The 23,512-nt window shown below is 62.1% G+C and overlaps 3 protein-coding genes across 4 annotated transcripts; all 3 read left to right on the plus strand.

Moving 5' to 3' along the window:
- Positions 1 to 9: 9 nt before the first annotated feature.
- On the plus strand, positions 10 to 9,870 carry ZMYND10 (zinc finger MYND-type containing 10). Of its 2 annotated transcripts, XM_036391260.1 has the most exons (12): positions 10 to 111; positions 604 to 712; positions 1,246 to 1,362; positions 2,356 to 2,409; positions 2,504 to 2,647; positions 4,573 to 4,661; positions 4,951 to 5,051; positions 6,222 to 6,394; positions 6,680 to 6,805; positions 8,552 to 8,673; positions 8,861 to 8,986; positions 9,602 to 9,870. In XM_036391260.1, exons 1-12 carry the CDS (start codon positions 17 to 19, stop codon positions 9,681 to 9,683), a joined length of 1,338 nt encoding a protein of 445 aa, XP_036247153.1. In that variant the 5' UTR covers positions 10 to 16; the 3' UTR covers positions 9,684 to 9,870. The 2 variants fall into 2 exon arrangements, with proteins under 2 accessions (XP_036247153.1, XP_036247154.1); XM_036391261.1 differs by lacking the exons at positions 8,552 to 8,673; positions 8,861 to 8,986; positions 9,602 to 9,870 and adding an exon at positions 6,888 to 7,473.
- Positions 9,871 to 10,299: 429 nt separating this feature from the next.
- On the plus strand, positions 10,300 to 16,260 carry RASSF1 (Ras association domain family member 1). Its single transcript, XM_036391318.2, has 6 exons — positions 10,300 to 11,203; positions 12,185 to 12,306; positions 14,547 to 14,651; positions 14,729 to 15,017; positions 15,437 to 15,552; positions 15,657 to 16,260. Exons 1-6 carry the CDS (start codon positions 10,954 to 10,956, stop codon positions 15,801 to 15,803), a joined length of 1,029 nt encoding a protein of 342 aa, XP_036247211.1. The 5' UTR covers positions 10,300 to 10,953; the 3' UTR covers positions 15,804 to 16,260.
- A 233-nt stretch (positions 16,261 to 16,493) lies between these two features.
- On the plus strand, positions 16,494 to 21,373 carry TUSC2 (tumor suppressor 2, mitochondrial calcium regulator). The gene is made up of 3 exons (XM_036391156.2): positions 16,494 to 16,731; positions 16,985 to 17,105; positions 18,676 to 21,373. The coding sequence occupies exons 1-3, from the start codon at positions 16,580 to 16,582 to the stop codon at positions 18,739 to 18,741; spliced, it is 339 nt and encodes a 112-aa protein (XP_036247049.1). The 5' UTR covers positions 16,494 to 16,579; the 3' UTR covers positions 18,742 to 21,373.
- The last annotated feature ends 2,139 nt before the right edge of the window (positions 21,374 to 23,512 follow it).

Raw genomic sequence — 23,512 nt, forward strand, 5'->3', positions numbered from 1 at the left:
CAGCGACGCGGACGCCATGGCCGCCGTGCCCGGGCCGCTGCCGCCCGCCGAGGCCGAGGCGCTGGTGCGAGCCCTGCAGGGCTCCGAGCTGCGCGACATCGGCGGGCAAGGGTGCGGGGACACGGCCGGGGATGTTTATAGGGGGAGAACATGAAAGAGGGACTTTAAATGTGGGGGGTCCCCTTTGGGGCTGTGGGAGCACAAGAGGGAGCCCAGTTTGGGGCCTTCCCAGGGGTCACAGTGGGGGTAAGGAGGGGTTCCCAGAAGGTTTTGGGTAGGCAGGAGGAGTCCTGGTTTTGAGGTGGGGTGAGAGAAGGGTCTGCAATTCTGGAGCGTTCCTGGAAGGACTGGGGGAGATTGGAGGGCCCAGGGTGAGGAGGGGTCCCAGATGTAGGTGTCTGTGAGGGTGGGGGTGATGGAGGGGCTCCCCCTGGTTCTGTGGTGTCCCCGCTGACAGAGGGTGCAGTGGGGGCAGCAGGGCTGTCCGGGGAGCTGCAGCCTCAGGCTCAGGGCACACACAGCATGGTTTCCCTGCCTGAGGGAGCCTCGCCAGGGCAGCCCCCAGAGCTCTGTGGCACTGGTGTCCCGCTGGCTGCCCCCCAGATGGCTTCGGCAGCACGAGTACGTGGAGAAGCTCAACATGCACGGCATCCTGAGCGCCTCAGCGGGCCAGGAGCAGCTCCTCACCGAGCTGCTGGTCAGCCATGCCAAGGTGAGCCTCCCTGGGTGCAGGAGTGATCCCTGTGCTGGCCCTCAGCCTCCAGCTGGGCTTGCCCTGTGGGCAGTGTGTGCAGTTTTGGAATAAAATGCTGAATAATGTGTTATGTCTCTGGAAAAGATTTTTGACTGGTGGTGTGCCAGTTTTGTTTTTTAAAATAATTAAAGGTCAAGCTGTGGTATTTCTACTTGCTGGTGTCTGGTTTCTCTCTTGGAGGTTGTTTTGGTCTCCTTGATGCACTGGTCCCTCCGGTTGCAGATCTCTGCCCTATGCCTGAGGGGTCCCAGTCCCAGGCTGTGAGGTTGCCTGGACCTGCCCAGCTCCTTGGGGTCACCTTCCCCTCTGCAGCCCCAGGAGCTGTGCCCTGCAGTGAGAAGCTGCTGGCTTCTGAGCTGGAAGAATTCAGTGTGCCCCAGAGCCACCCTCCTCCCTGCGTGACTCCAGTGGGGCTGACCATGAGCAACAAACTGGTTCCTGCTGCAGCCCTGGTCTGAAAGGCCTCACTTCCCCATCCCTTCCCTGTCTAGATTCCTGTTCTCATTGGGGAGCTGATCTCTGTGGAGATCTGGAAGCACAAGATCTTCCCCGTGCTGTGCCGGCTGCAGGACTTCAAGCCGAGAAGCACCTTCCCCATCTACGTGGTGGTGAGTACAGGGGGCGCTGGGAGCCAGCCTGAAAATGGGCCAGGCACAGCTCTGCTGGAAAATAAATGTCACCCTGAAGGTCTCAGAGCTGAGGTGGGCAGTGGGACACAGTGGGAAGGGCCTGGTTTCCCAGAACCCATACAAGCCCATGCCCTTGCCCCAGGAGGGACAGGGACTCACTCCCAGGGAAGCTTGGCTTTCTGGAGAGCTGTCCCCTCTCTGATCCCACACAGGGGCTTGCAGGAGCTGCTGGGTGCAGCAAAAGCCATTCCTGGAGGCAGCTGTGCTCCTGGCTGTGGCTCCCTGGGGTGTTTTTTCCTCTCTCTGAGCACTGTTTCTCTCTAGCCAGGGGCTCTCCAGTCTCATGTGCCTCGGGGCTAACAAAAATGTAACATTTTCTTACTGAGCTCCTGGGACCAGTGGTCCCTTGAGCCATTCTTGGCAAAGGAATGATCTCCAGATCTAGGCTTCCTTGTAGAGGGATGCAGCCCTTGACCTAAGGAACATCTGCCTGAGGCTTGGAGGTTTTAACCCATTTTCAGTCCGGAGTAACACTTTGCAGGGGCAAGGTGGTGTCTTCCCTGAGCAGCTGATTGCCTCAGGGCAACTATTCCATAGCTCCCAGTCCTGGACAAGGCTGTCTGCCCCAGTCCCAGGGCCTGGAGGAGCACAGCCCTGCAGAGCACTGCCCCATCTCAGGCACTGGTTCCAGAGCCTGCAGCGTGCCCGAGGGCCGTGGCTGTCCTGCCCCTGCAGCACAAGCTGAAGAGCCCTGGCTGCTGGGAAGTGCGGCTCTCCTTTGGCATGTTGGAGTGTCACAGGCATGTCAGCATAAATATTAACATGAACTGCATGAACTGGAGCTGATTTGAAGGCTGCATCACTTGTATCTTTCTCTTTGGCCACAGCTACATAAGCAGCTTCTCAGAAAAGCCCTTTTCCCTGTCCCAGGCTGCTCCACTGTTACTCACTGTTGCCATTCTCCTCCCACAGCTGCACCATGAAGCCTCCATCATCAACCTCCTGGAGACGGTGTTCTTTCACAAGGTGAGAGGCAGGTTCAGCTTTCCCAGGTGGGAAAGCCCCTGGGGGTGGAACACTGTGGGGGCTGACGCTGTGTGAGCCCCTTGTGGCTGTGCAGGAGATCTGTGAGTCAGCCGAGGACAGCATCCTGGACCTGATCGATTACTGCCACCGCAAGCTGACCCTGCTGGCAGCCCGGAGCACCACGGCACCAGCAGCAGAGCTCCCTGCTGAGCCTCTGGCCAGCCCCTCGTCCATGCAGGTGAGGAGAAAGCCCTGGAGCTCCCTGGGCACACGGAGGCCTTTCCATGGGTTGCAGCCCTGGCACCTCCTGCCCACCTCAGGGTGTCTGGTGCTTCTCTGTGCCTGTGCCTGCACCCACCCCCCTCCACTCTGCCCTGCCTGCTGCTAGTGCCAGCCTGAGGCTTCCTGCAGGACATGCTCAGAGCTCTGGGGTGTGACACGCTGGAGAGTTGATGGGCAAAATATTCAAGAGGGGTTTGGCCATTTGCTGTTGCTCTCAGAAGCTGTGTGGATATCTCTCCCTGAAGTTTGGGAAGCCACCCCGGGTCAGGCTGCCAGTATAGCCAGCCAGGGTTAACGATGAGAGAATTCTCCTAACAACAAGGAATTGTCCTCATGTCCTTCCCCCAGCTTCCTTTATTCCCTGCGAAACAGCTCCTCTGAGCTGGCCCGGGTCAGCAGAAATCCCAGAGCTTCCCCAGTCAGGTATTCCCAGGCTGACACACACACCCCTTCCCAGAGCAGGAGCTGTCTTTGCCTCTGGTGCTCCTCAGCACCTGGAGCTGCATAGCAGGAGGAGTATCTGGGAGAGCAGGGTTAAAGGCAGAGCCTGGACCTCCCCTCGCCTCCATCCTTTGGCTTGCTGCCCAAGCACATACTTCTCTCTCAGAAAAGGGAAGGAAGTGGAGGGATCTGGAGCACAATAGGGATGTTTTCCAGGAAATGTTTTCCCAGCTGGGGAGGGGAAAGGGGTGTCTCTGTTACTGCTTTTGACACGAACACAAAAACCCAGACCTTTTCTAGCCAATAGGATTCTCAAAAGCACTCATCTTCCAGAGAGCCTGGTTTCCTCTGATTCATTCCAGCCTCTCCTGACCCTGTGTACAATAACCCCTGTGAAAAAGCTGTTCCTGCCGTCTCCTGGGCTGTGGACCCTGTTGTCCTTTGGAACTGTGTATGGTGGTAACCCCTGTTCTGTTGTCCCCTCGAAGCACAGACAAAAGACAGTCCCTGTCTCAAGGCAGCAGAGATGAGGCCTGGATACAAGGAGGAGCTGTGGGAAAAACCTCATTAGGGCAGTTTGGAGAGGGAGGAGGCAGGGGAGAGCCCACAAGGCTCTCTTAGTAACTGTGAGGCACCAGCACAGGGAGCACAGAGCTGCTGCCCACAGGAATCTGGACAGCAACTGTTGCAGTGGCTTTTTGGAGAAATACAGGAAGCTGAGGTCAGAGCTCTGTACACCAAGTGTGAGCTGCATCTGGGGCTGGAGAGAAGCTCTGCCTGAGCCAGGAGAAGGACTTGGCACCTCTGAGAATGGCCCTGCCCTGGTCTCAGAGAGGCTGAGTCAGAGTGCTCAGGCTGATGGGGGATGAGGGGAAGGGAAGGACCTGGGTGGCTGCAGAGCATGGCACAGCTGAGGGCTGGGATAACCACAGCAGACATTTGAGTTGGCTGTTCCCAAGCTGGAGGGAAGAGGCAGATCCAGGAGGGGTGGATGCAGGACTGCAGCTGCACCAGGGCCAAGCTTCTCCTTCCTCTTCCTCCTCCTCTGGTTCCTCTGCTGATCATGCAGCTCCTCCCTCCTTCAACCCTCTCAGGTCTCCAAAGGGCCATGGGCCACAAGATGGTCCCAGAAAGGGAGAGAGGCAAAATTTGGGGCCAGCCTCTTTCAGGGGGTGTTTTTGTGCAGGAGCACTGCAGTCAATAGCCACCCACGACCTGTTAGGGACAGGGACATGAGGGCAGAGCAGCTCTGGGCTGTAAGCACTTCTGTGGCTGTGCTGGCAAACAGGCAGTGCTGGCACAGTTGGGACAAGAAACTTCTTCGGGGCTCTGTTTTCCTACCCAGATTGTAGTTACCAGTGCAGTCAACAGCCTGCCTCTCTGTAGCTCCTGGGAAATGGGCCCTGAAATCCCAACCAAGGCTGCTCCTGTCCTCCACAGGAGCTGCAGAAGCAGGCAGAGGTGATGGAGTTTGAGATTTCCCTGAAGGCTCTGTCCGTGCTGCGGTTCATCACTGACCAGCTGGACAGGTAGGTGCCCAGGAGCAGCAGAGGATGTGTCCAGCTCTCCAGATGGGATTCCTGTGGGGTCAGGAGGGTCCCTGGACCCCCTTCAGCAGCTGGCTGTGTCCACAGTGGCAGTGGCACTCTGTGCTCTGGGAGGAAACACAGCAGCAATCCGCCCTGCTCCATGCTACTCCTGGGAACTCAGATCATTGTTCCTTTCCTGCCTCTCCCAGCTGCCTCAGGGAGCATTTGTAGATACAAATTCTGGCATTAATCTGTGAGTGCCATTTCTCCCTTTCTGTCAAACCTCCAGTCTGCCCCTGAGTGCACTGACACGGATGCTGAACACCCACAACCTGCCCTGCCTCCTTGTCGAGCTGGTGGAGCATTGCCCCTGGAGCTGCTGGGAAGCAGGTATGGATCATGCCCCCTGGTCTGTGGGACACTGTGCTGGGATGTGCATCCACTGGGATCTGCTGTAGGAGCCCCTGCAGAGCTGTTCCCCCTCCAGCTCCTCAGTGCTCCCTGCCTGGAGCTGTTCAGCTCAGAGCAGCTGCAGCACAGCTGGGCTGGGGACCTGGCAGTGCTCCCAAACAAAGGCTGATCCTCACACAGGGCTGGGTCTCCTGTGAGTGATCACAGCCAGCACTGGAGTGTAGCACCTCAGCCAGCCCCACGTGCTCCTCTGAGGAGTCTTCTGCACACAGAAAGACCAGAGTGCCCATCCCAGCTTCTCTGCACTTTTTGGGGCAGCACTCCCTAGAGCCAGATGTGGTCTCCCCCAGGCAGAAAACATTGCCCTGGCTGTGCTGCTGGTCCCTGAGGCTGGTCCCAGGTTGCCAGAGGCCCCTGCTCAGGCTGTGCCCATTGGCCATGGTGCCTCAGCTCTGCAGCCAGGCACGGCTCCCAGAGCCCCCCAGGCTGCCCCTGGGCCGTGGGAACTGCTCGGGGCAGGGCAGGAAGAGCTGCAGGAAGGGAAGCACGGGGCTGTGCCTGCCCAGAGCAGCCCAGCTGGCTGCAGGAGCTTTCCTCCTTCCTGCAGCCAGAAACACATCCCTGCTCCCTGCCTGTGTGCTGGGGGTGTGAGAGGGAGCTTTGATCCAGGGCCCTGAGGGAGGGGCTGCAGAGAGACGAGCACAAAGGCATTTCCAGGCTGTGCAGATGCAGGGTCACATCCTGCTCCATCCCCTAGTAGCTGTTGGAGCTTGTTTTGTCATATCTGTTGTAGTCATGCTGCTTCTGGCTTTGCCTGGCAGAGGAAACTCGAGAAGAGTGGCCATGCTGGTACCCCAAAATGGGTCTCTGCACCCACTCTGTTGTGTTGCCCACCAGTGCTCTACACTCCTGGCCAAGTACAGAGGGAGATGTCTCAGGGATCTTTTCTTCCTGCCACAGCAATATTGGTTTAATACATGTCTTTTCTGCTTTTCATGTTCTCTAATATTTTGCCTCAGTACCAAGTAGGCTGCTGTGGGGAAACTGAGGCAGAGGGTGAAGCGAGGCAGTGAGCACAGGCCAGCATCCCCCTTCTGAGCTCTCTTCCCCCAGGCAGCACTGTGTCTCCCTGGTTCTTCTGTCCCTCAGGCCAGCTCAAGAAGTTTGAGAATGGCACGTGGCACGTGGTGCCCCCTGAGGATCAGGTGAAGATGACCAAGCTGGATGGGCAGGTGTGGCTTGCCCTGCTGAACCTGCTGCTCAGTCCCGAGTGCCAGCGCAAATACCGCTTCGATGGCTTCAACAAGAGCCAGCTCCTCAAGGTAGGACCCTGCAGCACCTGGGGGGGCCTGGCCAGCACTGGGCACCTCCAGATATCTGTGCCCATCCTCACTGAGGGCTCCAGGAGCCAGTGGTGGGAGGACAGCAGGTCTGTCTCTGTAGGAGCAGCAGCAAAGCCTGTGTGTGTGAGTGCACCTCGTGAGACCCCCATTGGTGTCTCTGCCCCTGCCCCTCAAATCCCTGCTCTTGCCCTGCTGCATCCCCACCTCTCACTCCCTTGTTCTGACCCCTCTCCTTTCACTTTTGTCCCCCTTCCCTGGCCACAGCTCCGTGCATTCCTGACAGATGTCCTCATTGACCAGCTGCCCAACCTGGTGGAGATGCAGAGATTTCTGAGTTACCTTGCAGTGACAGACCCTGCTCCCCCCAAAAAGGATCTCATCCTGGAGCAGGTATCCTGTGGCTTTTCCTTCACCTCTACAGCTGCTCTGGCTTAAGCCTGATGGCTCCCTACCCTTTTTTTCTTCCACCAAGCTCAGCTCTGGAACGATGATGCCCTGGAAAAACAGCCAAGTACCCATTTCAGTTACACCCTTATTGCCAGCAAAGCTGCCTGTGGCTGATGTGAGAGCCTTGTCCTGCCCTGCAGTGGCCAAGCAATCACATCTAAAAGCATAAATGCTGGGTTATAAACAGCTCTCCAGGTCACACTGAGCCCCTGGGATGGCAGCTGCGTGGGGCAGACATAGGCACTGGCTTGTTTTGACAATTAACTCTTCATTTGACATTTATCAGTGTTTTCCTGATGAATTCTGGACTCCCCAGGGAAGTCCCCTTTTACAGCCCTGGTCTGAGGCTGCTTGGCCCACTTGTACAGAGGGACATCATGATCTGGTGAATAGAGTCTGGAGTTAAACTGGTCCCAGCTGGTGTCTGGACCTTTGGGAGTTTGGCCATGAAGTCTTTAAACAGCCAAGTGGTTCTTGGGGGTTTTAATTCATGAGGTGGTAATCTCTGGAGAAAAGTGGTTTTGTGTGTTTCTACTGCCTTCTTGTGAGCTGAGGGGAGAAACTGAGTGTGGGGGCAGATCTGCAAAGAGGCTCCTGAGAAGAACTGGGAGCACAGAGGCTCTTCCCCACTGCCAGAGGCTCCCACAGCGCTTCCTGCAGGAGATGGGTCTGTTGGGCAGTGGCTGTCTGGGCTGTCCCCAGTGGGAGCACGCTGTCCCCATCCCAGCTGGCTGTATGGCCTGGCAGGAGGGTGGTGTGCCCTGTCAGAGGTGGCTGTGGCTGAGCTGGAGGCATGGCCCAGGCTGGGAGCTGGAGCTGGGGAAGCTGCAGACTGGCAAGCTGAGCTGTTGGGGCTGGGGATGGCAGCAGGGCGGAGGTGGACATAGATTCACGCCCTGTGCCTTGACTGCCAGCCTGTTGGTGGCCCAGTGACCAGCAGCTGCCATGCTGGGGACCTCCTCCAGCCCTCACCAGGCTGCTGCCCTTCTCCATAGCTCTGCTTTTGCACCAGGGCAGCTCCTGCCCCTGCCAAGGCTGGGGCTGAGCCCGGGGCAGGCATGGGGAGGCAGTGGGAAGCACACACATGGGCTCCCTGCTCTGTTCAGAGAGTGCTGAACTCACTCCGTGTTGCTGAGCCAAGCTAAGGAAAGGCCTTTTTTCCATTTGCCTGCTCCCAGAGCAGCCTCCTCCCCTTCCTTGGCTATTTTTACGCTGCTGGAGAAGGCAGTGCTGTTTGAAGCAGCATGGTCCCCTCCAGAGGCTGAGCTGGGCACGCTGCTCTTGGCTGGGATGATCCTTTCTGGCTGTCCAGCCCTTCCCCGTTCGTTCATCTTCAGGGAAGTGACGAGCGGAAAAATCTGCTCAGACCAACGGCCCTGGAGCACGGGGTTCACACCACACACAGGGCACTGAGCTCCCAGGGCTTCCCTCTCAGCAGCCCAGGCCTGCAGGCTGAGCACACATTCCCAACTGGACCCCAAAGGTTTTGCCTTGTTTCACCTCAATGCCCACTGACAGTGGATCTGTCCCCTCCGTGTACCCAAAAGCACACCCTGAGCACCTCTGCCTCTGCTTGCCCTCCTGGAGGGCCATGCTTCTTGTGCCCAGGCCTGGCTGCCTTCTCCCCAAACCACAGCACCCTTTTCAGGCTGTTAGCACCTCTTCCTCCTGCCCTGCCTCTCCCACCAGGTTCCTGTCATCTGGGACCATATCCTCAAGAAAAACTCAGGGAAGTGGGAGGCCATTGCCAAGCACCAGGTGAAGAATGCCTTCAGCCCCACTGATGAGGAGCTGAAGCTGCAGGCACGCAGGTGAGGCTGGGGCAGGTGTGCAGAGTGCCCAGCAGGGCCTGAGCAGGGCTGGAGCTCAGCACTGGGAGCACAGAGGGGTCTGTGGCACTGGCTGGACGTGTCCCCTCAGTGGCAGAGTGTAACAGGGACAGCTCACTGCTGGTCAACCATTCCCTGTAAGCAGCCTCACCCCTCTCTGCCTGCACAGGTGGGCACAGACCTACAGCCTGGACATGATGGAGGCTCTGGCCCCCGACAAGCCCCGCTGCAGGGTGTGTGGTGCAGAAGCAGCCAAGCGCTGCTCTCGCTGCCGGAACGAGTGGTACTGCTCACGGTAAGGGAGCCCTGCCACCCCCTTGGGGTCCCTGCAGCCCCCCTGGGCCCCCCTGCAGCCCCTCAGTGCTCCCCAGAGCACCACAGGTCTCACTTGATAATGCTGTGGGAGGGCCAAGGAAAGCCAGGGGTCCCAGCACTGCTCAGCACCGCTAGCTCTCTGCTGGCCATGTACCTCTCCAAACCTTGTGGGAGGCTGATGTGCTGGGCTGCTGGGGGAGGAGGTGCTGGTGAGGGTTGTGTTGCAGCTGCGAGGTGCTGAGCTGCCTCTGCCCACAGTGGCAGCAGTGACAGGCTGGGTTTTCCATGGTGACACTGCCTCCCCCCTCCCCACCTTGGTAGGAAAGCACCCATGACCCTGTGGGTGCAGGTGACAGGCTGGGATGTGGCAGCTGGGACGGTGGCACTAAATTAAATCTCTGGTCCTGAACCATCTGGCAAGGTCTGGCGTTAAACCTTCTTAACCCCCAGGACTGGGGCCACATCCACCCCCCTCTTGGTCTAATGCTGGGCTGTATCAGCTCTCCCCCAGCTCCAGAGGGGTGTGTGCTGGGCTGCTTTGCCCCCAGGGATGGATGTGACTCCAGTGCCCTGAGAGCAGCTTCCCCCTCTGCAGGGCATGCCAGGTGCAGCACTGGCAGAAGCACAAGCCTGCCTGCGACCTGATGGCCAAGGTGCCCAGTGTGGATGACCTGTAAGAAAAGGTGTTTGGCATCTGGCCCATGGCTCAGAGAGGCAGAGATTCCCCCGGTGTGCAGCCCAGAGCTGGAAAGAAGCTGGCAAAGGCCCCTTCTGCCTGCTCCCAGCCCTAGGCAGGGTCAGCCTCTCCTCTCCCACCACCCCACCATGCTGCCTTTTCCAGTAAAACTCCTTGTGCATCCCACAGCTGCTTGGCTTTTGCTTTTTCTCTCCTAGCTGAAGGTAACAAACTGTTTCCTCCCCTCCCTTCCACACAGTGAGAGGTGTGTGTCCATTTTCCCCTCTGCAAGAACAGAAATCCCAGAGAACCCGAAAAAGCCTATAAGGTTGTGGTTACCTTACTGCAGCTGGGGAGGGAAGGGAGTGAGAAGGCCCCTATGCTGCCTTTTACCATTGTTAGAGCAGCGTGGGGAGCAGAGGATGTGGTTTGCATGAGCCTCTTGCTGTGAGAAAGAGTTTCTTGGGTATTTGTCATCTCCCACCTTGCAGGGACCATTCACCCCATTTCCTCTCCCTTGATGTGATGTTAGCACCGAGGGCTTGGCCCCCTGCCCACCAGCATTACCAGTAAACAGGGTTTACTGGTGGGGATGTCTTGGGGTGCATCCCCAGCTCTCACTGGTCAGCAGCTGCTGCCAAAGGGCTGCAGCCTTGGTCTGAGCACAGCTGGGAAAGGTTGGCCATGTCCTTTGTCTGATGGGGTGCTGGAGAATCCCTGACACATAAAACTAGGCTTTGCACCAGGGCTGCTGCTGCAGGAGCCAGGAGCAGGCAGGAAACCATCTCGGTCCAGCTGCAGCCCCGGCGGAGCAGCCCCCGCTCGGAGCTCAATGAACTCCTCACCCCAGCCCCGGCTGCACGTCCCGGGCTGCAGCCAGCGGGAGCAGAGCGCTCCCCGCAGCTCTCCGTCTGCTTCTCACCCGCCGCCAGGGCTGCCTCCAGCCCCTTCCCCGCTGGGAAACTGAGGCAGGGAGCGCAGTTTCTCTTGTCCTGCGAGAAGAGGCAGAGAGACGGGAGCGGCTGCAGCGGGCCCCCCTTCCTCCGCGGCGGCTCCGGGAGCCTCATCCCCGCCTCCCGCCCGCCCCGCCGGGCTCGCCGGGGCTGGAGTTGGCGATCGGGAGCCCGGGGCACTGCGCCGATCCCCCCACCTCTCCTGCCTCAGTTTCCCCGCGGTGCCCCATCGGGGCGGCCCCTCCCGATCCCCGCCCCGGCCCCGGCCCGGTGCCGGCCCCCGCCCCGCCGCCGAGCAGCGCCCGCGGCCGCCGGGCCATGGAGCTCATCGAGCTGCGGGAGCTGCAGCCGGAGCCGCGGCCGGGCCGGGGCCGCCTAGAACGAGCCAACGCGCTGCGCATCAGCCCGGCCCGCCGGCCCGGCCCCGGGGCGCATCCCGACCCGCGGCTGACGGCGGCACCGGGCGCCGGGCACCGCTTCGAGCCGCGGCGCCGCGGGCTGCACACCTGGTGCGATCTCTGCGGGGACTTCGTCTGGGGCGGCGGCAGGAAGAGCCTCCAGTGCCGCCGTGAGTACCGCGCCGCGCCCCGGGCCCCCGCACCCCCGCCGCCGGGCACCCCGCACCCTGCCAGGCACCGGGCGGGCCGCCACCCGGCTTCCTCTGCACCGGGCACCCCCAGCGAGCACCGGGCATCCCCGCCACCGGGCATCCCCACCACCGGGCATCCCCACCGGGCATCCCACCAACCGGGCACCCCTGCAGGACACCGAACATCCTGGTGGCAGGCAGCCCCGCTGAGCACCGGGTGTCCCACCAGCGGGCATGAGTTTCCCAGCACCGGGCAGGCTGCCACCGGACACCCCCACCACCAGCGGGTACAGAGCATCCTGCACCCCCACGGGCCCCCCATCCCTGGTGGTGGGCCCCTCACTGAGCACCAGCTGTCCTACAACTGGGCACAGGCATCCCAGCACCAGGCTGGGTACAGGCATCTCAATACCAACCAGCCCCACCAGGCATCCTGGTGCCAGGCACTTCCATTAAGTTGGGCATCACCATTCAGGGCAGCTGCACCATTGCTGGGCCTCTGGGCACCAGGAACTGCCACCAAACAGTGGACATGCCTGGATCAGGCACCCACATCAGGCACTGGCAGCCCATACAGAATATCCTCACCTAGAACCATGCATCCCTGTATTGGGTACCTGTACCAGATATTCTGGTACTGGATACCTACACTGGCCACTGGGCCTCCCAGTACTGGACACCCCCTCTGGTGCCCATACTGGGCATCCCTGTACTGAGCATCCCAGTACCAGGCACTGAGCACACTGTACTGGCCAGCCCACAGGGAGCACAGGCAAAGTGGCACCAGCCAGGATGTGGCACAGTGCTGTGTTCCATGTTGATGCTACCCCTGAAGCCCTGGGCACAGCGTGAGCAGACAGCTGACACTGTCACCATGTGCCAGCCCTTGTCCCACCAGGGCCCTGACCCTGGCAGCCAGGCTGTGCACAGTGGTGACCCTGCTCCTGTCTCTGTCCCCAGACTGCAGCTTCACCTGCCACTACCGCTGCCGGGCCCTGGTGCAGCTGGACTGCGGAGGCCCCCCAGGCGCTGGTGACGAGGACGATGGCAATGAGCAGGTGTTGGAGAAGGACACCAACGTGGTACGGCCTGGGGCTGTCTGTGAGGGAGGGCTTGGGTGGGGGGTGGCAAACCTGGGGGTTGTGCTGGGCTGGGGAGGGCTAAGCTGGGCTGTGCCATGTGAGGCCACGTCATGGCATGCCAGGCTGTGCCAAGCCAGGCTGTGTCAAGCCTTGCTGGGCGGGCTGGGCTTAGCTGAGCTGAGCTGTGTGAAGCTGACATGCCGGGCTGTGCTATGCCATGCCAGGCTGCACTATGCCAGGCTATTTTGTGCCATGCTGGGCTGTGCCAAGCCTTGATGGACTGCGCTGGGCTGAGCTGAGTGAGATCGTGCCATGCCGTACTGTGCCATGTCGGGCTGTGCTGTGCCAAGCCGGGCTGTGCTGTGTCGCGCCCGTGCCACGCTGCCCGCACCGCACCGTGCCCGAGCCGAGCCGAGCTCAGCCGGGGCAAAGCCATGTCCGGGCGGGCGCGGGTGAAGTCACCGCCGGAAGCGGGGCCGCCGCGCCGCCCCCGGCCCGCGTCACCCCACGGCCGGGGCGGGGCAGCGGCGGGACCGCGCTGAGTCTGGAGCGGGGCAGGGCGCGGTAGACGCCGCGCCGAACCGAGCCGGGACGGGAGCGCGATAGGGACCGGGCTGAGCCGAGCCGGGAGCGGGACCGCGATAGACACCGGGCTGAGCCGAGCAGGACGGCGATAGGGATCGGGCGAAGCTGAGCCGGGACTGAGAGTGGGACTGGGCGGAGCTGAGTCGGGATTGAGACCGGGACCGGGCAGAGCCAAGTCGGGACTGAGACCGGGACCGGGCGGAACCGAGCCGCGATAGGGACCGAGCGGAGCCGAGCCGGGCCAAGGGCCGGGCTGAGCGGAGCCGGGCCAAGGACCGGGAGCGGGCTGAGCCGAGCCGGGAGCGGACCGAGCCGGGCCCCGGCCCGGGGGCCGGTCGGGCTGGCGCGGGGCCGGGTGTGCCCGTGTGCTCGCCGCCCCGGCGGGGCTGCGGGGCGGCCGGGCCGGGCCGTGCCCTCCGCCACCGCCGCCGTGCCCGTGGCCGGGCCGGGGGCCGGCGGGCCCGGGGGCTGCGGGGCGGCGGCGCTGGCGCTGCGGCGGGGCGGCGCGGGGGGCACGGGGGGCAGCACGGCCAGCAGCGGCTACTGCAGCCAGGAGGACTCCGACTCCGAGCCCGAGCTCTTCTACACCGCCCGCACCTCCCTCGGCCGCCGCCCGCGCCGCCGCCAGGTCGGTCCCGGGGCGTGACGTAATGGGGTACACGGGTGACGTCATCGGGGCACATTCCCCCGGCTGGGTGCTGGGGAGCAGGCGAGGGTGGGCTGGGTGCGTGGGGAGAACCAGAGGTGCTGGTGGTCTTTTTTTAGAGGTGAGCTTGGCCCTGCTGTGGGGCAAGAGCGGGTTGAAGCATGGCCGTGCCGTGGGCCGCGGTTGCCCTGTCCGGTTGGATGTGGGGCGAGCGAGGCACCGTGGGGCGAGTGGAGTTTCGCCGCCTGGCACGGGCACCCCAAGGTGTCTCAAGGCTGGAGCTGCTCTCGGCTTTGGGGGTCTCGGGACAAGCTCCCCGGGCAGCTCCACAGCTGTCCCCATCCTGCAGGGACCCCGCGGGGTCCGGCAGTGCCCGCATGCTCTGGGGTGGCTGTCGGGGCTGGGAACAACCCCTCAGTGCCGCGGGGACACGTGCAGCACTGTGTGGCAGCTCCGCGGCCCCGCGTAAATAAACACTCATTAGTGGGTGCCGGTGGCGGGGACGCCGAGCCGGGGCGCTCGGTGCCCCGTGTGTGGGGCCAGCACTTTGAAGTGGGGTGCCCGGCGGCAAGGGCGGGCTGCACCCCCAGCCCGGCCCTCCTGCCTCAGATCTCAGGGCGTCCCCGCGGGCGCGGAGCCTGCCCAGACGCCCTGGTGCCGGGCTGGCGGCTGCCGGCGCTCTGCCTTGGGGACGCCTCTCTGATCTGGGCTGCCGGGAGCGGACGCTCGGCTCCGGGTGCCCTCGCAGGGCGTTCTCACAGCCCTGCAGCCCCAGGGACGGGCGCTTGCGGGGCGGCCGGTGCCGGTGTCCCCGGAGCAGAGCTGGGGTGAGCTCAGCTGAGCGTCCCCGGCACAGCCCAGCTCCGCCAGCCGGGCTGATGCAACCCCGTGCAACCCGCCCGCGCATCTCCCGGTGCTTCGGGGTGGGCTGGGGGCCGGCGCGACACCGAGGCAGGCGGGACGGTCCCCCCCCGACTCTGTGCCGCTCAGCCCGGCTGTTGTCACGCAGGATGAGCCCAGCGAGTGGGAGAAGACAGAGCTGGACCAGGCGCAGGTGGAGCAGCGGATCAAGGAGTACAACAGCCAAATCAACAGCAACCTCTTCATGAGCCTGGTACGGGGTCGGCACAGGGCCGAGGGGGTCACGGTGACCTGCCCTGACCCCACTCACACCCCACCGGTGTCTCGTAGAACAAGGACGGCTCCTACACCGGCTTCATCAAGGTGCAGCTGAAGCTGGTTCGCCCTGTCTCGGTGCCGGCCACCAAGCGGGTCCCCTCCCTGCAGGCGGGGCGGCCACACCCCCAGGGGGTGAAGCGCCGCACGTCCTTCTACCTGCCCAAGGGGACCGTCAAGCACCTGCACATCCTGTCGCACACCCGCGCCAGCGAGGTCATCGACGCGCTCCTCCGCAAGTTCACCGTCATCGACAACCCCCGCAAGTTCTCCCTCTTCGAGCGGTCTGAGAAGGATGAGCAAGGTAGTGCCCAGGGTCACCCTGTCCTCACAGTGGTGGCCGTGTCCCCATATTGTCAGTTTCCCCTGGGTGGTGGCAGTTCCATGGTGGTGATGTCCCCAGGGTCCCTCATGGTGCTGGCAGCGTGCCCATGGCAGTGGTGTCCCCATAGTGCTGGTGTCCCCCATGGTGGCAATATCACGGCAGTGGTGCCCTGATAGTGACAGCTTTCCTTAGGCAGCAGCATTCCTTTGGTGGCGGCATCCCTATAGCAGTGGTATCCCCCTCTGGTGACAGTGTCCCCTGGCACCATGGATGTGTCCCCCATTGCAGCAGTGGTGTCCCCTGTGGTGGCGTTGTCCCCATAGCAGCAGCATCCCCGTAGCAGCAGTGATGTCCCCGTAGCGGCCGTGTCCCCGCGGTGACTCGTGGCCCCGTTGCAGTGTACCTGCGGAAGCTGGGTGACGACGAGCAGCCCCTGCGGCTGCGGCTGCTGGCTGGCCCCAGCGAGAAGGTGCTGAGCTTCATCCTGAAGGAGAACGAGACGGGCGAGGTGAACGTGAGTGCGGGGACGGGGAGGGGGCTGGCCCCGCATTGCCCAGGGCGGTGGCCGTGGCGGGACGCTGCGGGTGCCCGTGGCCATGACAGCCCTTGTGCCTGCAGTGGGACGCCTTCTCGCTGCCGGAGCTGCACAACTTCCTGCTGATCCTGCAGCGGGAGGAGGAGGAGCACGTGCGGCGGCTGCGGCACCGCTACGCGCGCTGCCGCCAGAAGATGCAGGAGGCGCTGGCCGCGCTGACGCCGGGGTGACCGCGGGGCGCGCAGCCGAGGCCAGCCAGAGCACCGGGACCCTCGCCCGCCGGCCGTGGGGGCAGCAGGGAGGGGGGTGGAACGGGGCGCCACCGACCCACCGCGCTGTCACAGCCCCCACGGGGCTGGCCCAGAGAGTGAGGGTTCCTGGTGGGAGCGAGAGCGAGTGTCATCCGGGAGCGTGTGTCCTGGGGGGAACGAGTGTACCCTGGGGGATTGGGTGTCCCCAGGGGAATGGGTGTCCCTAAGAGAGCGTGTGTCACCTGGGGGATTGCGTGTCCCCAGGGGAGTGGGTGTCCCGAAGGGAGCGTGTGTCTTGCAGGAAGCAAGTGTCCCCTGGGGGATTAGGTGTCCCCAGGGGAGTGGGTTATATGGGGGGAGCGAGTGTCCCCGGAGAAGTGAGTGTCCCTGGGAAGAAGCAGGGCGTCGAGCACCAATAAAGACATCTTGGTGATGAGGTCTGGCCTGCGGTGTTGTCCTTGGCGGGGCGGGCTGGGTGGGAAGGGACGGGACGGGACGCGCAGTCCCAGCGGCGTCGGCGGGCCGTGGGTGCCCACACGTGGTGCGGGTGGCGGCGGCGGGACTCGAACCCGTGGTTCCCGCGCTGCCGGCGCCGGGCGGGGAGGCGGGCGCGCCCCGCGCCGGTGTCACGTGGCGCGGGCGCCGGAAGTGGCGCGGGCGGCGGCGCAGGCGGCACTCGGTCGGTGTCGCCGGGCGGCTCCGGGCCGCCCCCGTCCCTCCCCCCCGGCGCCGCTCCTGCCGCCGCCGCCCCCGCCATGGGCGCCAGCGGCTCTAAGTCGCGGGGGCTGTGGCCCTTCGCCACCCCGGCGGCGGGCGGCGGCGGCCCCGACGGCCCCGGCGGGCAGCAGGCCCTGGCCCGGGCGCGGGCCGCGCGCGCCGCCACCCCCTTCGTGTTCACACGGCGCGGGTGAGAGGCGGGCGGGCTCTGCGGTGGGGCGGGGGGCGCTGCCGTGGGGCGGGGGAACTCTGCCGTGGGGTGGGGGGCTCTGCCGTGGGGCGGGGGGTTCTGCCGTGGGGCGGCCCCAGCACAGGCACGGCACGGGGGTAGGGGGTTCGAGGGTTGCGGGACCGGCTGCCCCAGCCCCCGGCCCGGCTCGGGGCGCAGGGAGCCGGCAGGGCCCGCAGGCTCTCACCCCACGCCTCCCCTCTCCTCTTGGCAGCTCCATGTATTACGATGAGGACGGGGACCTTGCCCACGAGTTCTACGAGGAGACAATCGTCACCAAGAACGGGAGGAAGCGCGCCAAGCTGAAGAGGATCCACAAGAACCTGATACCTCAGGTAAGGTGCGGAGAAGGATGGGGGAAAGGATGGGGCAAAGCGCCACGGTGACGCTTGAAGTCCAGCCTTTACAAGAATCATCTCCCTCGGGGCATCTTCTTACTGGAAAGGTGGAGGCTCTCCTCCCCAGTTTCTGCCTCAGAGCTATGATTCCTGTGTGTCCTGGCTCACACCCGTGTCACCTGAGGCTGTGACAGGGAAGGGAGAGCTGGTGGCACCCTCCAGCTGCCTTTTTTTGAGAGAAGCAGTGCCTGAGCCTTTCAGAACTGCCTGGCAGGGGAAGATAGCTCAGCCAGGTGTATGTTGTGGGGCACAGAGTGCCAGGCAGCCCTGCATGGCCACGGCGTCTCCTTACCAAGCACCTTCCATGAGCTGTAGGGTGCTGTGCTGCCTCAGCCAGTGTCATGTCACTGTGAAAGGCCAGGCTTGTGTTAGGGGAGCAGCAGCCAGGGCCCATCAGCTGCTGACATGAGTTTGCACATCCCCTCCAGCTGCTCAGCAGTGTTGACAGCTCTTTGCTTTGCCCTTCAGTGGAAGAGTCTCCTCTCTAAATAAGCAAGTGGTGTGAAGCTGGGCAGGGGCTGGGATGTCAAGTGAGGATCATGGTGCAGGGGCAGGAGAGCCTGCATGTAGGGAATCTTTTGGGGGCATAAATGGAGGAAAGAGCAGATCAAACCAGGGCTGGAGAGAGCCTCTATAGAAGTCTTCCCTAATTAAGCAGAAAGGCATGGCTGTAATGAGCAGCTGGGGTGAGCTGTGAGGAGTGGGCAGCCTCTCAGCTGGATGGAGCCCCTCTGAGTGCTGAGCAGGCAGTTGCGGATGGAAGGATTTGGTGCTGCTTCCTGGGCTGGCATTCTAGCAGAGGCAGGCTTGGCGTGTGGAACTGAGTCCTTGTTCGTGTGGGTTGAAACTCACCCAGTTGGAAAGCTCAGCTGAGCTGGAGAGAGCAGGTACCAGCACTGAACAGTCCTTTGCTAACACAGCTTTACTCTGGTTCTGCAGGGCCAGACCCAGCCCTGAGTCCCTGCTCCCCCTCTGCCCCAGCCCCCAGCTGGTGCTGTAACAGGAGAAGGCTGGGATGGGGCATGGGAAGGGTTCCTGTGGCTGCTGTGGAGGGAGTTGCATTCAGCAGCCTCCCCCCTGCACAGAAAGCTGCTTTTCTGTGCGCCAGCTGCCCCGGCTGCGTTCCCTCAGAGAGCTCTTTTCATTGCTCTAAATCCCGTGAATGAAAGGTGCCGCATGAAAAGCCCAGACAGCCAAGATCTGCCAGTCACGCAGCAGCTGCTGCACGGGCAGTGCCTGGCAGAGCAGCTCCCTCCTTCCTCGCCCTGCCATGTGTGGCAGCCGGCACTGCTGCCCTCGGCTCTCCAGGGAGCAGAGCGAAGGGCAAAGGGCTGCTGCTCTGTGTGCTGCTGCCCAGGCATACCTGGAGTCATTTATTGAGCCATTTATGGAGCCTGGTCCCTCCACTTTCTCCAGGGCACAGTGTTCTTTGTCACTGGGTGACTGTCAGGGCTCGAGGATGTTGACTGGCCGTCCCTTCTGCTCACCACTCTGACTCTTCTTTCAGGGCATAGTGAAACTAGAGCATCCCCGCATTCACGTGGATTTCCCAGTGATTATCTGCGAGGTGTGAGTCCCAGACATCACTGCCCGTGGGTGGGAGGCCCTGCCCCACCACCTCCAGCCTCACTGGGCCAGGCTGCATCGTGTTCCCACCGAGGAGGACTCCAGCCGTGTGGCAGGATGGTGGCTCTCCCCTCGCCTGGAGGTGAGGCAGGACGGAGCAGGCCTTCGCAGGAGATGGGTGACTCTGTGCAACGACTGCTTAAAAACATCCTCGCTTGAGTCAGAAGACTAAAATACCTTTTGTAGCCTCTAGCCGACGTTTGATGGGTAACTGGAACTGCAAACAAGCTGCTGTGATTGAGCTGTGAAAGGGAGAGCAAGCCTGCACTTCTCACCAGAGAGAATCCCCTGCTTCTCAGGTATGCGGCCCAGGGAGAGCCAGGGCACGGCACCACCCTGCCCTGCACCCCGAGGTCCCTGGGGCCCACAGCTCAGATGGCCAGTGTTGCAGCATGTCCCTTTGACACCGGTGTGATGAGATGCTCCCCATGTGGGTTTGTTGATGGAGGATAAGCAGAGCAGGCTGAGGGGTCTCAAAGCACATTGGGCTGGCTGCTGCTCTCCTCTCGGGAAGGGGATGGAGATCAGATGCCGCTCTCTTAGACCTTGGTCTCTTCCCCCACTGCATTTCCCCACTTATGCCAGCACTGGGGAGGTTGGCTTTACTGCTGCCTGCTGGAGATCTCTGCAGTCCCTGGCCCCTGCTGGTGGCAGCAAGGTCCCAGCTCCGCAGCGGACTTGCCTCCCCCATTGTCACACTGGCTCTGCTGAGCGCCTCCCTCGCCTGCCGCGGGGCTGGGCTGCCGGGCAGCTTCCTCACCCCCGCTGCTCTTTGAACATACCTCCCTGTAGGCTGGGCCTCCACTGAGCCAAGCAGGAAAGGAATCCTGTCTTCCTTCCCTGTGCCCCCGAAACAATCAATTGGTGTACCTGCCCTGGCTTGGAAATCTCCCTGGCGATGTGAACTGTGGTTCCTCCCGCATCCCAGCTGGCGGCAGGAGGAGGAATGTGATGCACTTTAAAGGGAGGCTTGCTGCCCCACCTCGGAGGGTCCTGCTCTTTTCTCCTCTTTCCTCCCACCTAAGAAGGTCGAGGTCTTGGTGGCACCGAAGAACCTCTCACCCCTGTGTGTGTCCAGCTGCTGGGGGAAAGGCCTGACCCCAAATGCCCCTTGGCAGCATGAGGAGCCCCTGCCTCCCTGCTCAGCTGTGCCCAGACTGGGCAGGCAGAGGAGGACCGGCAGCAGGCACAGCTTTAAAGTGGGTCAGAGCCTACTCCCCACAGCAGCCAGCTCGGCTTTCCTCCTCTTTCGTTCCAGAACTTATTTACTTTCTCAGCACTTCAGATGTTTGCTACCTCGATTTTTAATTTAAGCTGCTGGCACTTGGCTGCCAGCCCTGTCGGTGTCTACGTTGGATGTATCCATCCCCGCGTCCGCCCAGAGCCACCCGGGCGCGGGGCCCCATTCCCAGCTCCGGGGAGATAACAGCGACGTGGCTGTTGCTGTCTTCCTGTCACCACCTCTTCCCTTCACGTCCCTCCACCCGCGGTTCCCATCGACAGGAGCGAGCGCATGGGGTGAAATGGATGTGCTGGCTGCCACCAGGCAGGAAAGTGGAAGGGCAGGGCTCATCTACACTGTGATGCTGGGCGTTTCTTTTGACATCTTTTGTTCTGCTTGCTTGAAAGAGTCTTGTCTTAAAACAATCCCTCACTGAAGTGTTTCTTATTTGCACCACCTGCTCTTGAGTTTCTCCCTGGCTGGAGCTCCCGGGGAAGGGCATCCCTTGGGCTCCACAGGAGAGCAGGAGCTGCTGTCCCCAGGAAGAGGAGAGAAAACTGTGGCCACGCTGTCTGTGCTGCCTTGCCCCACTGCTGTGTGAGGGCACGGGAAGCTGCACCGACCCCACCTTGGGGATGGGGAAAGGAGGAGGAGGAGGAGGAGTGGGAAGGGGGTTGGCACTGTTTGCCTGCCCCAGTGGGGAGCCCCTCACCTGGCTACCAGCCAAAAATCTGCTGGCAAGGCATGGCCCTAACCCAGGGGAGGGGGCAGAGACTGTGACCAGCTTAGCAAGGATGCTTTTGTCCTTTCTGACAGGCTGCCCATCCTTCCCCCAGTGTATTAAACATGCTTCCCCAAAACCCATGCCTTCTCCCACTCTTCTACCCCCTCAGTGTCACCAGAGTGGCAGTGAACCTCTGCAGGCTGCCAACAAGCTGCGTCCTGCCCCGCTTCTTCCCAGGCTGGTCGCCACAGCAGCCAGCCCCCAGGACCCAGCAATCCTGCAGCAGCAGGGCCTTGGGAGCACCTGGAGGGATCTTAAAAATGTGAAGGTCACTGTAAATAGTATCTGTGTCCACTGTGGTGTTGGAGCAAGCAAAAAAAAAAAAAAAAAAAAAAAAAAAGAAGAAAGTTTTCCTTTTGATTTTTTTTTTTTTTTTTACGATTTCTGTGCAACATTGTGCTTTCCTGTGTGGATGTGTAGCCGAATCGTACTCACCGACACTAGGCTCCTTGCTCCTCTAGCGTGTGGGTAGGACCCATGGGTTTGGGAAATGTACACTACTTATGGTCCTTCCTCCCAGTGCATCTGTCCACTTTTGTTAAATTTCAATAAAATTATTTGTAGAGCCCGCAAGTCACAGAGCTGTCTTACTGGGGAAGGCAGATGTACCTGAGGGAAGGTGGACTTTGAGGCCCCCGTGTTTTTGGGAAGGGGATGTTGGCACATGTGGCCAAGCTGATGGTGAAGGGCCCCCGGGTCACAGCCATTTCCATGTTCTCCAGTTGGCACACGGGACTGGTGGGAGTTGGTGGCTGTGTCAGGCTGTGACTCTCTACTTCTAGCTGCCGTGAGAACTTTTAACTGTATAACTAATGTGAAATATTTGTAATTTCCGTGTTCATTCCCGAGCGCTGGAGCTCGTGCCTCTCTCCCCTCCCGTGTGGGGACGGAGGTCTGAGGACCCGGGGCTCGCAGCAGCCCCGCTTCAAGCTGACTCTTGCCTTGGCTCCGCCCGAGCCCCGCGGGGGGGGGATCCGCCTGTCCGCTCCTTCCTCGCCTGCCAAATCAGTGCCTCATTAATCACGGGGGCCTGACGTTCTGGAGCCGGCGTGACCCTGTGCCGGGATGCCGCCCGTCCCCCGAGCATTGCCGGCTGTCCGTGGGGCAAGTGTGATCTCACTTTGTTCCCCACGTCCTGTCCCCGACAGCCCTGCAAGTGTTTTCCTGCAGCCACCGTCACTTCTCATCATTTCCTCCGTGCAAGCCGGCTCGGAAATGAGCCGCTGATGAAAGCTGTCATGAGAGTGAGTGGTGCAGTGTGTGGTGCCAGCCCTCTGGCCTCGGGGGGATGAGGCTGTGGCCCATTCATCCATAGGGACCCCAGCCCCAGGAGGGATGCATGGATGGATCCCGGTGGCTGAGAAGGGGACCGGGTGGCTGTGCAGGGCAGTACAGCCCAGTGAGGTTACACAAGGTGGTGGCTCTGTGACCATCTCTGTGTCTGCCAGGGCCACCACAGTCCCCTCCTGCTGCCCGTGGGGCAGGGCCATGCCCGGAGCCCCCAGCCCAGGGCAAAGGCAGCTGCCAACGTCCCCTTCTGGCTTCATGGCTGCTCCATTCCCAAGCTGACCTCCTCTCACACCTTGGCCGGACCTGTCTGGCACGAGTGGCTGTGACTCACGGCGTTATCTTTATCTGCCATCCGTGAGGGATTCCCATCCTCCTGCTGCCTGCCTGGAGCAGCTCGCCTGCTCAGCTCACCCTGGTCGCTGCCTGGTGCTGCCATCCTGCACCCCTCTACACTCTGGGAATGACTTGGAATGATCTCATGCTCGGCAGGGCAAGGGGAGACTGGATCTGCCCAGCTTACCCTTCCCAAAAGCAAATCTTCCCTGGGGGATGGAAGGAGGGAAAGCAAGTCAGGTGATGCTCCCACTGAGGGGACAGCAGTGAGAATTTGCGTCACGTTGAGGACTTCCAGCCCTCCCAGCAGTGGAAACGTGTGACCCCTCCGGCCACCCCACTGCCGGTGGGGCTGGATACCTTCGCACGAGGAGGATGGAAAGTTTTAGCTGCTGGCCATGGGAGCCTGTTTACTGCCCAGAGGGGAAGGGCAGTGCCTGCAGCGCTGGGACTTCTTGGCTCCCCACAATCTCTCCCAAGGGTTTTGGCAGCCACCGCCCGGCCAGCGGCTGAGCTGCCCAGCGCCTCTCCCAGCCAGTGCCTGGCACTGCCTGCAGGCCAGGCCGAGCTGTGGGGTGCAGGCCAGGCCGAGCTGTGGGGTGCAGCCCGGATTTGGAGGGGCTGGCCTGGATGCAGCACCCATCCCTAGCAGAGCTGTCACCGTCTCGGTGGGAGCTTCACCACAAAAGCTGACACCTAAGTGGTGCCACTAACTGGAGCCAGCTGTGGGTGCCTGCCCCAGGGCTTGGTGAGGCACCAGGAGCGGACACCGAACAATGCTGGGCTTGGTGCTCCCGCCTGATCCTTAGGGAGCTGCAGGGTGGCTGGGGAGCACTTCCGTAGATTCAATCCTGCTTCCTTCCCCTGTCGGCCCTGACACACCCTCGCAATCTGGCGCTTCCTGCGCGGGGCACCCCGCTTGCCCTCAGCCCAATGGGGCCAGCCCTGGCCTGGGCAGGCAGGGGACATGGGGACTGCCACATGCCACATGGCTGGTCCCTGAGCCCCGCCTGTGCTGTTGCCTGCCAGAGGGGACCGGCTGGAGCCTCGGCAGCGCTCTGGGAAGGAAGCCCCCCCAGCCCTGTTACA

Source organism: Molothrus ater, chromosome 11 (genome assembly GCF_012460135.2).
Source record: "Molothrus ater isolate BHLD 08-10-18 breed brown headed cowbird chromosome 11, BPBGC_Mater_1.1, whole genome shotgun sequence".
In the NCBI taxonomy this organism is placed as follows: Eukaryota; Metazoa; Chordata; class Aves; order Passeriformes; family Icteridae; genus Molothrus; species Molothrus ater.